This window comes from Phyllostomus discolor, chromosome 1, assembly GCF_004126475.2.
Source record: "Phyllostomus discolor isolate MPI-MPIP mPhyDis1 chromosome 1, mPhyDis1.pri.v3, whole genome shotgun sequence".
In the NCBI taxonomy this organism is placed as follows: domain Eukaryota; kingdom Metazoa; phylum Chordata; class Mammalia; order Chiroptera; family Phyllostomidae; genus Phyllostomus; species Phyllostomus discolor.
In genome coordinates, this window is record NC_040903.2 from 182153720 (window position 1) to 182169008 (window position 15289).

General features: G+C 44.3%; 1 protein-coding gene across 2 annotated transcripts; it reads left to right on the forward strand.

The window, feature by feature from the left end:
- The first annotated feature begins 683 nt into the window (after positions 1-683).
- Positions 684-14425, forward strand: LGALS3 (galectin 3). 2 transcript variants are annotated; one of them, XM_036010257.1, is made up of 7 exons: positions 684-801; positions 6418-6439; positions 7066-7170; positions 7243-7512; positions 9306-9394; positions 12139-12304; positions 14108-14425. In XM_036010257.1, exons 2-7 carry the CDS (start codon positions 6422-6424, stop codon positions 14261-14263), a joined length of 804 nt encoding a protein of 267 aa, XP_035866150.1. In that variant the 5' UTR covers positions 684-801; positions 6418-6421; the 3' UTR covers positions 14264-14425. The 2 variants fall into 2 exon arrangements, with proteins under 2 accessions (XP_035866150.1, XP_035866147.1); XM_036010254.1 differs by having other exon boundaries at positions 7066-7512.
- Positions 14426-15289: the final 864 nt, after the last annotated feature.

The window sequence follows — 15289 nt, forward strand, 5'->3', positions numbered from 1 at the left end:
GTCCTACCCCTGTTTTTACCAAAAGTACTTTTGTTTTTAATTGTTCCCTCCTTCATCAGGGCTCTCCCCAGTCTTTGGGAAAACCTGCTTTCTAGGAAGTGATTATTTCATTCATTCGTTCACGAAGCAAATATTTCCCAAGAACCTACTACATACCACCTGGGTAGATGCTGAGGATGCAGTGAGGAGCAAACAGCAAAACGATTTAGCTCAGTCTGCGAGGTGTGTGCCCACATCCCAGTTCCAGAAGCCAAGAACATGGGAGAGACTCGCCAGGCATCTAAAAAGACAGGGTCCCTTCCTGCAAGTCACTGTGCAGTTCTTGGGAAGGCTTTGGTGCTGAGAGAGAGATTAAGTTAAATAAATGCAGAAGGGATGAGAGTGCCTGCAATTCAGGCAGAAAATAAGTAAACATCGTGCAAGCAAGCAAGCAAGCAAGCAAGCAAAACTCCCTCAAGAAGCACAAAGCTACAAGCTTCGCAGGCTCGCCCTCCCTCCTTCTCAGGTGAGGATAGTGAACCGGCATCAGGGGCTGCGGAAGGGGCCGCCCTTCAGGGTCCCACCCGCCTTGTCCGGGTCCAGAGGGTGTCCTTTGCTCCCGATCGGGCCCGGGGCTCGCCCAGCCTGTTCCACTGGGAGAGGCCGGGTGGGCCGGGGTGGCGGCCACGCCCTGGCAGAGGCGGGGCGGGCGGGACTGGGCGTATTTGAGACGCGGACCTGCAGCCCCGTCGGGGACCGAACGACCTCGCCAGCAGCCACACTCGCAGCGAGCGAGCGAGCGAGCGAGTGCCCAGGAGTGTGGTGAGTGTCTCAGGCGCCCGGGATCGGGGGACGGGGACCCGGCCTGCTGGCTGCTCGGTCCGGCGTGGGCGAGAACGCCCACGCGCTGCTCCGTGCGCGGCTCCCTTTGCAGAGCTCGGGAGGGTGCCTGGCGAGGAGGCTCGGCTTCCGGGGGCCCTGGGCTGTGCGCGGGGGGCGGACAACTGGAGAGCCGGGAGGGAAGCGGTGGGCACCCTCTGGACAAGGGTCCATAGTCTTTGACCCCTCGAGAGATCGGACTCAGGGGGAGTTGGCAGCGTCTCACTAAACTCACGTCCATGCCTCCTCGGGGCGGACGGGTGTGTCCGTGGACGCCGGGCGTGGACCCAAGACACCCTCTGCGACGACTGAGAGGCTGCGCCACGTCCCGCCCTTCTGCCGCCGGGCCACCTCGAAAGCAGCTGGGTTTGCCTGCGAGAGGGTAGTGGAGGGGCGCGCCCAGGCTTGGTCTCAGGAGCCAGGTCCCCTACCCCAGCACACAGGGCGTACTGCCCAGCGACTCTCAAGGGCGGCACCTGGGACCCGCGACTTGGCTGCCCCGCTACTTGATCTTGCTGTGGCGTGCGAATCAGTTCGTCTAGCAACCCCAGCAGCGACAGGGGTACAGCTCCTCTCTGGATGCTGACCCCACAGAAAATGGTCGGGTCCCAAGACCTGAGTGGTCACGTGCCCGGCTTGGCAAAGAGCGAAAACCCTAAGCTTTTGCAAATCAGCGACTCATCTCTGATCAGATTGGCAATTTGAGCATTAACGACGTCAGATCTGTGCTGAAGATGGAGGGTGGGAGCGAGGGTGGCAAAATGTTGGTCCGAGTGTGCAGAGCCCTAGTTGAAGTTGGGGTGTGCGTGTGTGTCAAAAACGTGTTTGAGGATTATTCCGAATTCTCAGCTATGCAGATGAAAATACTGAAACGCATCCACTCTGAGGAGTAGGCGCTCAGTACCAGGGCATCAGGGACGCGTAGGCTGAGGTTGTTTCTTGGGTTTCAGGCCAACCCCTTCAAGTCAGCCATTCCTGTTCCACATACTGTGGAATATCTGTAAGGTGACTCCCGGGAGTTGGGTTGCTGGGCAAGAGGACAGTTGGATCTCAGGGACCCAGCCCGTTCCCAGTATTCTGGGAAAGAAATGGAAAGCAGGTTCAGTTAATTATGAAAAAATTAAAAAATGATAGCAATAAAAGTTGACCACTTGGGCACAGAGCATAAGAAAAAATTTTCACCAGCTTCCAAAATTCTGACTCATTTGCCTCAAGTTTATAATATTTAACTTTCATACTAGAAAATTCTGCTTCCATGAAAGTTGAAATTGAGTAATAAAAATATATTTTTCCACAATGGTCTCCTTTTCAGACATTGACTTTGAATCCCTAGATTTTCTCATTCCTTTGATGGTTGAGCTTCACCCTTGATCTTCGAGAGGCTGGGGCTGGCTTTTGAACCCATGATGTTTGGGGAGGAGTGACACCTAGAATCATCATTCACTCCATATTCTGGGGAGAAATTTGATGATGGTCCCATAGTGACTGTGAGATTCATGATAACTCACCCAAAATATAGCCTCTCTTTCTTGTGATGGTGTGAGATACAGATTACCACCAAGGACAGCGAGGTAACATTCTGTCTGGTGCCTGAACTGGTTCTTCTCATTAAATTCTGAGTGGTAAGCCTGCTGGGATAGAGCTTGCTGTAGGCTTACAGTTTGTTGCTAAGTATCATGTGTTCTCTCTTGACTGATGTTCAGGTTTTCCATAGGGGAAAAAATTAGTAACCGAGAGGCACAAAGTAACTTTACCTTCCCTATGTAGAGGATCTATGATGAGAAAGAGATCCTAGTAAAGGACCAGTATCCTTCATTCCAACTCATTCTCACTGATTTGGCTTTGGGCAGTGGGCTTACACCCCCGGCCACCGCCCCCCCCCCCCCCCCCCAGTCCTGCTCAGTGTTAGAGCAAGGGCAGGAAGTAGACCGCCTCCCCCACCGGTGTTCTTTGAAGAGGAGTGTGGGCAGGGCCTGGGGGTTCTCAGGAAATCCTTCACGATCTACTTCCCTTTATGGCTTGTGTAAAGGTCTGGGCCCTTTGTGAGCAGAAATTTCAGAGGCATTCCTGGGAGCGCCAGCTACTGGATTAATTGCTAGGTGATCCTAGAATAACATATAGTGTGGATACGGCTCTTTATTAAAGAGTAAACCTACAATTAACAGATGATTAAAATGGTCAACCTTCAGACTCATGTTTAAATTCCTTATTCCAAAGCAAACTGAACTACTTCCTGTAGGTTTTTCCAAATGGGAAGAGCCAGGTAGTATTGCCTGTATCTCTTTGTTTGTCTTCCATGTGATTTTTCTTTTCTGATTCTGGAATGCTGGAATGGAACTCACATAGGTATAGATTCTGTAGCATTGGGAAGGTTTTTTCACATCTGATTGTCTCTATGTAAACTATCATCTTTAAAATAAATAAATAAATACATTATCCAGGCAAGTAAGGAAGATATTTATCTAAATATATGGTTTTTGTTATCTTTATTTATTTTGCGTGGGTGTTTTTTTTTTTTAAGTTCTAAAGTTGCTAACCTTGATTTCAAAAGAGCATTGGTTATAACCTTTTCCAAAAAAGAGATCTGATGGTTAGGAGCTGACAGAATCAAAACAGTGCATATTTGGAAAAGTACACATTATTGGTTTAAATGTGTTTATAATTAGCAAGTGACTGTGCAAAATGGCATTCTTGTGTTCAATATTGCTGTACACTGAGTCACCCAGCTAGTTTTCTGACAAAAACATGATCTTTTTAAATTTGTTTACAATTTCAGTGTTTTGTAGATCTGAATGAATAAGCTAGATTATTTCTAAACGAAGTAACTAACACTTTCAAAGAATTATATTTTAAAATTTCAAAATACGAGGTTCTGTATTTATGTAAAATTAGCCTGAGTTTTGAATCAGGTTGCTTGGACCCTGGTCCTGGGCCTGCTAATGACAGAATGACTTAGGGCCATCCTGTTACCTCTCTGAGCCTCAGTTTCCTCACCTCTAAAGTGGGAAGATGAACTTTTCCCTGTCAGCCTCATAAGATTCTTATCAGAATCAAAATAAGTAAGGTATGTGAAAGTGCTTTGTAGACTGCAAAGCACCACACAAATGCAGGGTGTAATTATTCTGATGGGCTTGTCTAATGTGTCACAACACAGTCCAGACTATCGTCCAAGGCATCAGTAAAACACAGCGGAGGTGAAATGAAATCTGCTGTCACTCAAACTGTTCTGGTTGTGCTGGAAAATAAACTGAAAACGCTTGAGCAGAGACTTTGAAAAGAATGAATGTTAAATTTTGGAAGTACCGTCTTTATGTGAGTTTCTGGTTATAATCAGCCTTTAAACCCATCTAGGTTTGATTGGAGTTATGATAATAAACACTACATGAGGCCAATGGCACAGATTTAGCTAGTTTTAACAATTGAAACTACCTTTGTTTTTTATGTGTAAGTACACGTATGTAAAGGTACACATGCTACTTAGCCTAGACCAGTGGTTCTCAACCAGGCAGATTTTGCCTTTTCCCCACTTCCGCTAGTGATATTTGGGAATGTCTGAAGACACTTTTTGTTGTCACAATTGATGAGGGGCGGGGGTACCACTGGCTGTGCATTATAGCCAGGGATGCTGCTAAACATCCTGCAATGCACAGGAGAGCCCCCCAAACAAAGTATCTGACCTGAAATGTCAAGGGTGCGGAGGTTGGGAATAAGCCCCTACACAATGAGAATATTTAAAGGAAGTGAAAACACGTACACATTTACTTCTGGGCCTGTGGTATGTTGTCCAGGAGAGGAGGAGGAGTATGTAATCAAAGGAACTGAGCTCTTTGCCCACCATGAAGTTCAAGATTGTTTTCTACTAGTATCCAAAATGAGAGAGGCTTTATTTTCTTAACTTAAGAAGTGTCCTTTCTTTTCTTTTTCTGTAACAACTCTTTTCTCAAGCTCCTCCTGCTGGAGCAGCACGGTCTTCTAGGCAGTGCCAGTCTTTTGGAGAAGGAAGCACAGGCAGAAGAGCGCCCAACTTTGGCATTAAAAGATCAAGTACTATAGGAAATACCGTGACTGTAAGCCCTGGGAGAGTCACTGTGACTTCCCAGTCAAACTGCCCTCAGTTTCCCACCTTGGAAGATGGCCACGGTGATAACCTGTTTCCAAATATGTTTGCGAATGCCCAGATTAAAAGAGGTGTGCCAAAAGAATGATTGTATCTGTGTGTGTGAATCAAGTGCACAAGAAATTCTAGTTCTATCTGTTTGAGTTTTTACCAAAAAATCTAGTATTTGACATGGTTGCCATTGGTTGGATCTCCTGGGGGCAATGTCATTTCTTACAATAATTGAGTAAATATCACAAGTGGGCCACTCAAGGAAAATGAGATTCCAACAATTTAAGGTCCAGGTAATTCTGGCCGTAGCACAGTAATCCTGAGCCGAGAAGACTCACCCAGGCCTCAGCTGCAGTCGCACGCCGTCCTCTCGTCTGCCCCTCCTCGCTGGGGTGGCTGCCTGGGAGGAGCTATCACACACCCTGGGCGGCCAGCGGGAGGAGCCAGACAAAGCAGGAATGTCTCCGGGCCATCCCTAGAGGCAGCTTTTGGCAAGGTGATCGCTCTTTGCCCTACCCCAAAACATTTTCCTCCACATTGCCTAACTTTTTTTTTTTTAAACTTTGATTTGTTATACTGCCAAAGATTTCATTTGGAATGACAAGTATCTTTTTAAAAAGTAAGCACTTTGTGCCTGCCTTTCTCCTTTATTGCTCCACAGCCGGCTCACCTCTCCCTCCAGGCTTAGTAGCTCAAACCACGCCTCCCCTCTTAGAAGTGATTGCTCTGGCTGTGACTTCCCACAGCACACAGTCTGGCTCACCGCTGGCAGTGGACCCTTTGACCTTCCAGATCTTGGCCTATCCATCTTCAGCCCAGACAGGAGCCCGCACTGTGCCTGTGCAGGGCAGGCATAAATGTGTGTACATGAAGGAATAAATAATCAGCAGCAACTACGTCTGAGGGGCGTTGTCCTTCAGATCTCAATAGGAATCAATAAACTTTGCCTTCCCACTAAAACCCAGAAGAGGCCTTGGGGTGTCAGTGAGAATGGGGCTGGGGGAAGAGTGTGGGCGGTATCAGTATGAGGAACCCTTTGTAAGAGGTGGTGGGGAAAGAGCACAGGAAGGGAGGTGAAGGAGGACCGAAGGTACACCAGGACTGTGTCCGTTTGTTACCCAGGAAAGGGGCAGAACATTTTCTTCTTCAGTCTTCTCTCTCCTGCCTTGTATGGTCTGTTATTCCCCGGGCTCAGAACACAGGCTAGTGGGTTCAAGTCATGGGTTCCATAGGGTTTGGTAATCCTGGAGTGCATCTTTCCGCTTTGATGAGGTATTTTTGTGGTTCCATGCTATTGATTGGAATGTATTTTGAAAATAGACCGGCTTGTACTAGAAGAATGCCTATAAACTGACTAGAACTACACAACAATTCGTGAAGTTAAATTTAAATGGGAACACATGAAATCTTTTCAGACTACATCATAACCTATCATCTTTTTTTCTTCTCAGGAAAATGGCGGACAGTTTTTCGGTAAGTGTTTTATGTCTGTTTTCTTACCTTCTAAGTTCATGTAGGTGGGGAGTTTTGTTTTTAACACCAGACTTTCTCTTCTAACTCTCAGACCACGTGTGCCCTGGCCTCACCTGTTCAATGAGGGCCTGTGGGCCAGAGTTTTGTTTTTCCAGCAACAGATTTGGAAAGAAAGTCAGGTAGAGAAAGGCCTGGGACTCACTAAGAGCGACTCCTTTACCAAAAGGCCTGGGAAGCGGGTGGCTTCTGTGGGCCAGGAGCTGAGAAATGAGCTGAGCAATGGGAAATGTGGTATGGCCTGAGCCTCCTGGTTTTTGTGATTGTTTTTCTCAGGTCAGTTAGAAAATATGTGCTTTTACACAGAGGGTGGATAGCTCTGAGTTTAGCAAATTATGAAAATGCAACCCTCCACAATATGAGGTGATGGGAGACATACTGATAAAGCATACATAATCCCAAAGTCTAATTTTAGCCTTTGGAACGCAAAACTGTTTAATAGATGGAAAGAATTTATTGTTATAAATTTCATACCTTCCCCATATCCCTTTACTTTTTAGATCTCATATCCCTGTTTTCCTCTTTGTGAATGTTTGTCATCCAGTAACTGTTTATATCTTTCTTTCCAGCTTAATGATGCCCTTTCTGGGTCTGGGAACCCCAACCCTCACGGAGGGCCTGGTCAATGGGGAAACCAGCCTGCTGGGGCGGGGGGCTACCCAGGGGCTTCCTATCCTGGGGTCTACCCTGGACAAGCACCTCCTGGTGGCGGCTACCCTGGACAGGCACCTCCTAGCGGCGGCTACCCTGGACAGGCACCTCCTGGCGGCGCCTACCCCGGACAGGCACCTCCTGGTGGCGGCTACCCTGGACAGGCACCTCCCAGCGGCGGCTACCCGGGACAGGCACCTCCTGGCGGCGCCTACCCTGGACAGGCACCTCCTGGCGGCGCCTACCCTGGTTTTACAGCACCTGCTTATCCTGGACCGACTGCGCCAGGAGCCTACCCCGGACAACCAAGTGGGCCTGGGGCCTACCCTGGTGCCAGCCCCACTGGTGTCCCTGCAGGACCACTGGTAAGATGGCATTAGTCATTTTATGTACTTGACTGTGACTGGGACAGAGCTAAGGAAGAATGCAGCGATTTTCTGGAGCTGTAGTGCCATCACTTTGCAGTGCTCTGGCTGAGAGCTTGTTCTGGGCACTGACCTGCAAAGGGCCTCAGGGAGACCTGAAGCTTTAACATTACTGCTTAGAGCCGGTTTTCAAAGACCAGACATGACGTGTGTTGGTCCAACAGAAAAAATAGTTATTGAGCTTAGTATGTGTAGTGTTGGCATAAAGAGACGCTAACCCATGATTTGAAGCCATCTGTAAAGCAGCTTTACTATAAACCATGTTAAGAGCTTAGTAATGGGGGGAAGTTTTTGTTACTAATAAACACTGAGTAAATAATGTGCCAGTAGTATGCTTCTACAGGGATGATCTCGTTTGACCCCACAACCACCCTGTAAGGCATTCCCATTTTACACATGAGGAAGTGGGGCACTAAAGTCATACAGCTTGCTCACGACCACAGGGAGAACATGCGGGGGAACCGAGGCAATCTAGTTTCGAAAAACCTTATAAAGATAATTTTGTAATATAAGGATCAAATTTTCATTTACATTAAAACACATTTTAGTGAGTACATTCCAAGTGCGAAACCTTAACGCTGTAGGGCTCAGATGCGTCTCAGACACAGGCCCTTTCCTTCTGGACTTCTGGTCTGGCTGGGAAATAAGCAGCTCTGAGGAAGGAGTTCAGTAGCAGCTTGGGATCAGACCGGTTCAGGACCACGTAGAAGGTGGCACAGTGGCATCTGACCTGCTTTTAGGTCGGCTTAGAGGAAAGCGCAGAGAAAGTGTTGGGGGTGTGCGTGGCATTGGGCAGGGCCTCGCCCACAGGTGGTTAGTCCACTGCAGGTAGAGGGGGACAGGGAGGCACATGGGAGAGAGATTGTGGAGGAAGAACCCCAGACTCTGCTGGTTAAGTCTTAGGAGTCAGAGGTGACTGGCTTTTCAAGACAGGACAAACTAGGACACCAGCCAAGGGTCAGCCAAACAGGGAACTCAGGAAGGGGAAGGATGGGGGAGGGGGCAGGAGAAACAATTCCAGTTTATATTTGTTGAATTTGCAGCATTGAGCAAATCTGGAAGGAGGAAGAATGGGACTAGTACAGATCAGGGCTAGAGATAAACGACTTTGATGATAGTTGAATCCAGGGCGGGAATTAGAGGGGGGAAAAAGGATGCCAGTGATGGAGTTTTGAGAATATTTATAGTACCTCAAACATAAGTATTGAGGAATGAACTAGGAAATGTATTAACTGGAAGGTGTTCATTTCACAAATATTCAGTATCTGCTACACACTAAGTACTCTGCTGGTGCTGTGAGAAGGACACGTGAGAACCCAGAAGCCCAAGAATGTGACATGATGCAGTACGTTATGTGACAAGGGTCCTAAGAGTGACACAAAAATGTCCATGTTGATTGTAAGGTCTAGCTTAAGCCCTTTCAAAATATAGTTAAAGTGAATGAATTATAGACTGGGATAGCCCTAGTAATAAGAGCTACAATGCTCCAAAAAGGACTGTGTTCTGTCTTTGGCACCAATTAACTGATGGCTTTATTTTTGATTCTTAGTTTTACATGTAAGGAACCTTATCTCTTCAGGCCCTGGGCACAGTGGCCTGGGAGTCCGGACAGATGGCTTAAATTAGAGTTGTGTTATTCACACATATTAATAGCGACTGAACTTCAGCAACATACTTTTTTTTCTTTCTCCAAGAAAACATGACTATTGATACACGTGTTTTTCCATCCTCAGACTGTGCCTTATAACCTGGCTTTCCCTGGAGGAGTCATGCCTCGCATGCTGATAACAATCCTGGGCACAGTGAAGCCCAATGCGAACAGGTATAGAGCAAAATGTGGAAGTCTAACATGTTTGCTCATTGGCTTTTGAATAAAGGCTGATCTCTCTTGAAGTTTAATAGAACTTTTAAAGCTACACACATTTAGTGTCTTGGCTTTCCCATAGTATGGGATTATCCCATCAATCAATGTGTTCCCACCAAGGGAACAAGGTTTCCCGTGCCCAATCTGGTTTTTCTCCTAGAACCTATAGAAAACAGAGTTCTACATTGTGAGGACCAAGAGGAAGAGCAGACAATCCCATTCTGCTCATTCTTCCTGGCAAGAAAACCTTCTTAGCTTTAAAGAAAAGTAGAGTCTTTGTAATGGCATGTTTGGCCATCCGTCCACCTCTGAACCATATAGTCTAAAAACCCATGTGTGCACTTTAGATGTTCATCAGAAATGAGGGTCAGAAACCTAAAGGCCCCACTGGGCATAGTAGTGAGTTGGACTCAGAGCTTGCACATGATCCCTCTGTGTCCTCAGATAAGTAAGTCTCCCTGCAGTTGTGCAGTCACAGTGCAGTCTCAGAGCTCTCGGGCTGGGCTGCCGTTGGCCGTCGTCACACTGGGTGCAGCAGAATCAGGTTCCCATTGGCCTGGTCTACGGATGATAAGTAGCAGAATAGGGTACCCCAGTCTTCTAAGTGGTTGCTATTTACTTGCAAGGTTTGAAAAGGATTGTACAAGTTGAAGACTTCGTCAAAATAAGTCAGCCTTTGCCAGGAGAACTGGTTTGATTGAGGTGAGCTGGGATGGAGCAAGACTTTGAGCTACTATAGGAAGATCGGTGCTGTTTCTGGCTGTCCTGGGACACCAGACTCTGGTTGTCACCACAGGTTATATAATACTTATGTGTCATACAAACAGGCTGAAGATATCCTGAGGCCATCCAGTATGCCTGTCCCTGAGGTTAGAGGTGCCACCCAAGGTCCTGCAGCCATTAATTAGTGTCTCTGGGTCTTATAGGCAGTATATAAAAGACACACAAACAGCCCCTGTGAATGTCTGTCACCTTGCCCCAGATGAATCAACTGGAGCCACTTCCTCCGTTACCAGGAAACAGACTGGCCTGATCAGATCATTTGACATTCAAATAAGCTCATTCACTCCAAGCTCTAGACAGCCTGCTGTGGGTCTACTTGCTAGTCACTACCCTGAGACAACCCTTCTTCTCATAGAGCTTATATAGCTTCTCTAAACAGTAGTTCCTTGTACAATAATGCTTGCCTCATTGCAATTTGCAAAACATATATATTCCCTGCCTATGTTCTTACCCATCTTTCCTCCCAACACAACATAGAGCTGAGCACATCTTATTCTGTGTGTGCATGTAGCACGCAGTTAGTTAATATCTGCCCCCTTCCAAAAGCTCCTATCGCTCAGAACCACACTGGTATCTTTGCCTTTATTTAGGGTTATCGAGCTGCAAACTTCAGCTCCATTTACACTACAGATGTAGACTGAGACTGTGACAGATCAAAACTAATTTAGGTTGAAATGGTTAAGGTGCTGGTAAACTGAAAAGATTGTTGCTTGGTCCTGCAAATTCTATGTAGGGAATTGGAAGAAAAAAAGAATGCTTAAGGTGGGACAAATGACAATACCTTCCTTTTCCCTGAAGAGGAAATACAGCCATTGGATATTTAGTCAAACACCGTTTCGATTACCATTTGTTTTGGTCCCTCCTTGTGAATACATTTGTGGATGGGTTGGTTACCAGGTGAATCCAAACTCCCAGGGAATTATTGTTAGTAGGTCAGGAGTGCAGCTTTTGCTTTAAATGAAAAGCACCTGCTGAATCTGATATGCGTGCTCTATGGAACATACTTTGAGAAACTGAAGGATAGGGTCAGCAGTTTAATAGTCAGAGGACTCGTGTTTGCATTAGCATCCGAGAAGGAATAGGGTCAAAAAGTTCCACTTCACACATGGAAAATTCAACACATTTGCTGTCATGATTTTAGAACTTAGCGATGAGATGCCGGACATTAACTGCAATCTCATTCTTTCTCTTTTTAGAGTAGGTTCTTGGTTAACAGGAGGGAGCTGGGATTTGATCTCTTGTTTACGTGACTGGCTTGTCATCAGTAGATATTAAAAGCAACCTGGCAGGGCAGGAAGGAGGCAACTATTGTTATGTGCAATACAAGAACTGTATGCCCTCAAAGTGGCCTCAAACCTGTATAAGGAAAACAGAAACAGAAGCACAGATACACGGAACTAACAGCTGCCCGAGGGGAGGGTGGGGACTGGATGGAAGGTGGCGACAGGACTAGTCAAAGGACATTTTTGCCCTTTGACAACGATAACACACAATATCGATGAACTGAGGGAGGGGCGAGGCTGGGCTGGGTGGAGGGGGGAAAAGAGGGGAAAACAGAGGAAACACCTGTAATAGCATAAACAATAAAAAATAAATTACAAAGACCTTTACAAGAAAACCTTGAAGGGTTTTCATGAGTAGTGGGGTAAAGGGGGAATCACAGCTGGAGAGAATGATGTAGTTAGACAACGAGGCAAAACAATTCGAGCACAGAATTCTCACTGACTTTTAGATGCTCGGTGGTACATGCAATACTTGGCCTAGTGTACAGTTTGAACTCATTCTCTGGTTTGTTTTCTATTTAGAAAATTCCTATATTTTATAAAATGATTTGCTCTTTTAGAATATCCTATGTTCTTTACTTGATACAAATACGCAACTTGAATCGTTTTACTAACTCTGGTCTATGGTTTAAACAGACTTGCTTTAGATTTCAAGAAAGGAAATGATGTCGCCTTCCACTTTAATCCACGCTTCAATGAGGACAACAGGAGAGTCATTGTTTGCAATTCAATGCTGAATAGTAACTGGGGACGGGAAGAAAGACAGTCAGTTTTCCCATTTGAAAGTGGTAAACCATTCAAAGTAAGTTCATCTATTATTCTATATTGATAATGCCTATTGCTTATGGGGAAATCACTCTAAAGCCGCAATGCACTTGAGATGAATTTTCTTTTTTTTTTTAATTGATTTTAGAGAGAGGAAGACAGGAGAGAGAGAGAGAAACATCGATTTGTTGTTACACTTATTTATGCATTCATTGGTTGCTTCTTATATGAACCTACAACCTTGGTATATCAGTACGATGTTCTAATCAACTGAACTATCCAGCCAGGGCACTGAAATGAGACTTTTCTCAGCTGTCCCAGGACACCTAATCAGCTCCTCTCCATCCCAGAAGACCAGGATCAGCAGGCTGGAACATGGCCAGGAGTGGCATCCGCCCTGACTGCATCCTGGTACCGCCCTGAGTTTAGGCTTTTCTGGAAATGAGGAAAATAGTGTCTTAAATAAAAAGGCAGAAAACCTCATTTGGATTGAGACTTAGTTCTTTAAAAATGACATAGTGGCCTAGCGATAAATACAAAACTTTTTTAAAATTAAAAATAAATTACAATTGACATTTAATATTGTATTAGTTTCAGGTGTACAGCAGTTAAAAATTTTAATTCTAAAATACATGCTAATGAAAAGTAATGTATAGATTTTGCCCTGGCTGGCGTAGCTCAGTGGATTGAGCGCGGGCTGTGAACCCGCAGGAATTGAACCTGTGAAGTGTCGCAGGTTCAATTCCCAGCCAGGGTACATGCCTGGGTTGCAGGCCGTAACCCCCAGCAACTGCACATTGATGTTTCTATCTCCCTCCCTTCCCTCTCTAAAAAATAAATAAATAAATAAATAAATACATAAAATAAATAAAATCTTTGAAAAAAAGAGTATAGATTTTCAAAATAACTAAAAAGTACTCCATCTTTTACCTTCTGAAGGTTGCAACTTGATATATTGCCAGTATGTTTTATGATATACAGTGAACTTTTTATTTTTAAGCACTGCTTCACCAGCATTTATTTGGTTGACAGAGCTGTGTTAGGATTGACTGTGAAGTGGGCAATAAAGCAGCTGGACTAGAATCTCCTCAAGGGCAGAGACAAATAGGGAACACAATCCATGTTTGGTGCACCTCTTTCCATATCAGAACATTGTTATTTCATTGTTTACACATGATAATTCAACCAGTACCCTGCTGGTGAAAGTTTGGAAATACTACAAATAAAACCTGGAAATATTTTATGTATAATTACTAAATACTAAAATTTTGGTATTTTACTAAATACTGACATACTGTACTATTCTTATAAATCTTTGCTTTCTAGAATTTTAAAAACTATGCATGTTTAAAACTTAGATATTGCCAAAGTGCTACTTCCAAAAGCATGCAGGGATTACCACCTCCACTAACTATTGGAAGACTGTGTTTTCCCTACTCTTGCCAAAACTGGTTATTATCCATCTTCATAATATTTGCTGCTGTATTAGGACTTTAGTGATTATTTTTACTTTTACTTTTAGGCCGTTTAGGCCGTATAAAAGCTTTTCATGTAGACACATTCTTTATGTAGACACATATATTTATGTAGATGTTATTTTTTCCTTTGTGGCTTCAATTATGTAACCTAAAAATTTTGTCATTTTGCTTTTATTTAAATCTTTGAATAATTTGGAGATTGTATTTTTTTTGTTTTTTGTTTTGCTGTAAAGTTACTTTTCCTGGACTTGAATCAGTTCTACAAATGATCACAAAGATGAAATGTGGACACCCCAAGCGCAGGACAGCTGGTTTTGAAATTAGTGGGCATTTCTTACAGTTTTCTGTATGTGCCATTTCAGATACAAGTGCTGGTGGAATCTGACCACTTCAAGGTTGCAGTCAATGATGCTCACTTGCTGCAGTACAATCATCGTATGCCAAACCTCAAGGAAATCAGCGCAGTGAAAATTTCTGGTGACATTGACCTCACCAGTGCTTCATACTCCATGATGTAATCTTAAAGGGTCAAGTCTTCTAAAAAATGATATTGAATATAAACATTACCCACTTAAAAGTTTCATATTTACTACAAGTGAAAAATTTTACCTTTATTCAACAATGTCCTTCATGTAATTCATCCATTTAATAAATATTCTGAGTTACTTGTTTATATGTCATTTAATTGGGGCAGTTTATTCTTGATAATGAACAGTGGACTCAATGGTAAAAGAAATATGTAGCAATATTATTAGAATAGAGTTTTCTATACTTGTTAAAATATTTTTAAAGAAATAGGAAATACTATACAAACATTAACCTTGCTCTTCCTGAGTTTCATAAAAACAAGGAGGTCCCTCTCCTGTTTTCTTAATAAAATACATTCAGGAAACTAGAGAAGTAGAAAGAGCTTACCCATAGAGATCTATGACTCATAAGCAATTACTGTTAGCCTTCTGGTGTATTTCTTTTGAGTTCTTTTCAATCTTATTTTCTCTCTCTAAACTTGACGTCATTGCTTTCAAGTCAGTGCTGGACACCAATGTGAGCCTATCTCCCCATAGGTTTTCTTGTTTTTTACAAACCCTCCAGACTGTAGAGGGTAGGGGAATAGTTTCTCCATTAGATATATAATCAGCTTCAAAACTTTAATAGTTCCTATTGTCAACATTCTTAACCATGCCTTTCTGCCCTTCCTATTATCAGCAAACCCAAAGAATAAAATTTCAAAACTAGGATGTAATCACATACCACTTCATTTTTAAAGACCCAACATTATTTGTTTCTATTCTACCATCTTCTCAAATTGGTAATTGCCACAGGCTGGTTTCCCCAGGAAGCAAAGAGACCAGAATACAAGAGGAAATCAGGGAATGCTCTTGCAATCAAGAGCTGTGGGGACAAGCAGGTACACAACGGGGCAGAGGGAGAAGTCCAGCATGAATGCCTCAGGCCACCCTACAGGGGTCCTGAAGCTGGGAAGACCCTTTGGAGTAGTCCAGAGAGGGACAGGTCCTTGTATCCCCACTTCAGTAAATGAACAC

Excerpts from the sequence above, each read along its gene's own strand:
- LGALS3 (XM_036010254.1), top strand. Across the intron at positions 7,513-9,305 it reads GTGTCCCTGCAGGACCACTG|ACTGTGCCTTATAACCTGGC; the intron begins GTAAGATGGCAT and ends TTCCATCCTCAG. Across the intron at positions 9,395-12,138 it reads GTGAAGCCCAATGCGAACAG|ACTTGCTTTAGATTTCAAGA; the intron begins GTATAGAGCAAA and ends TGGTTTAAACAG.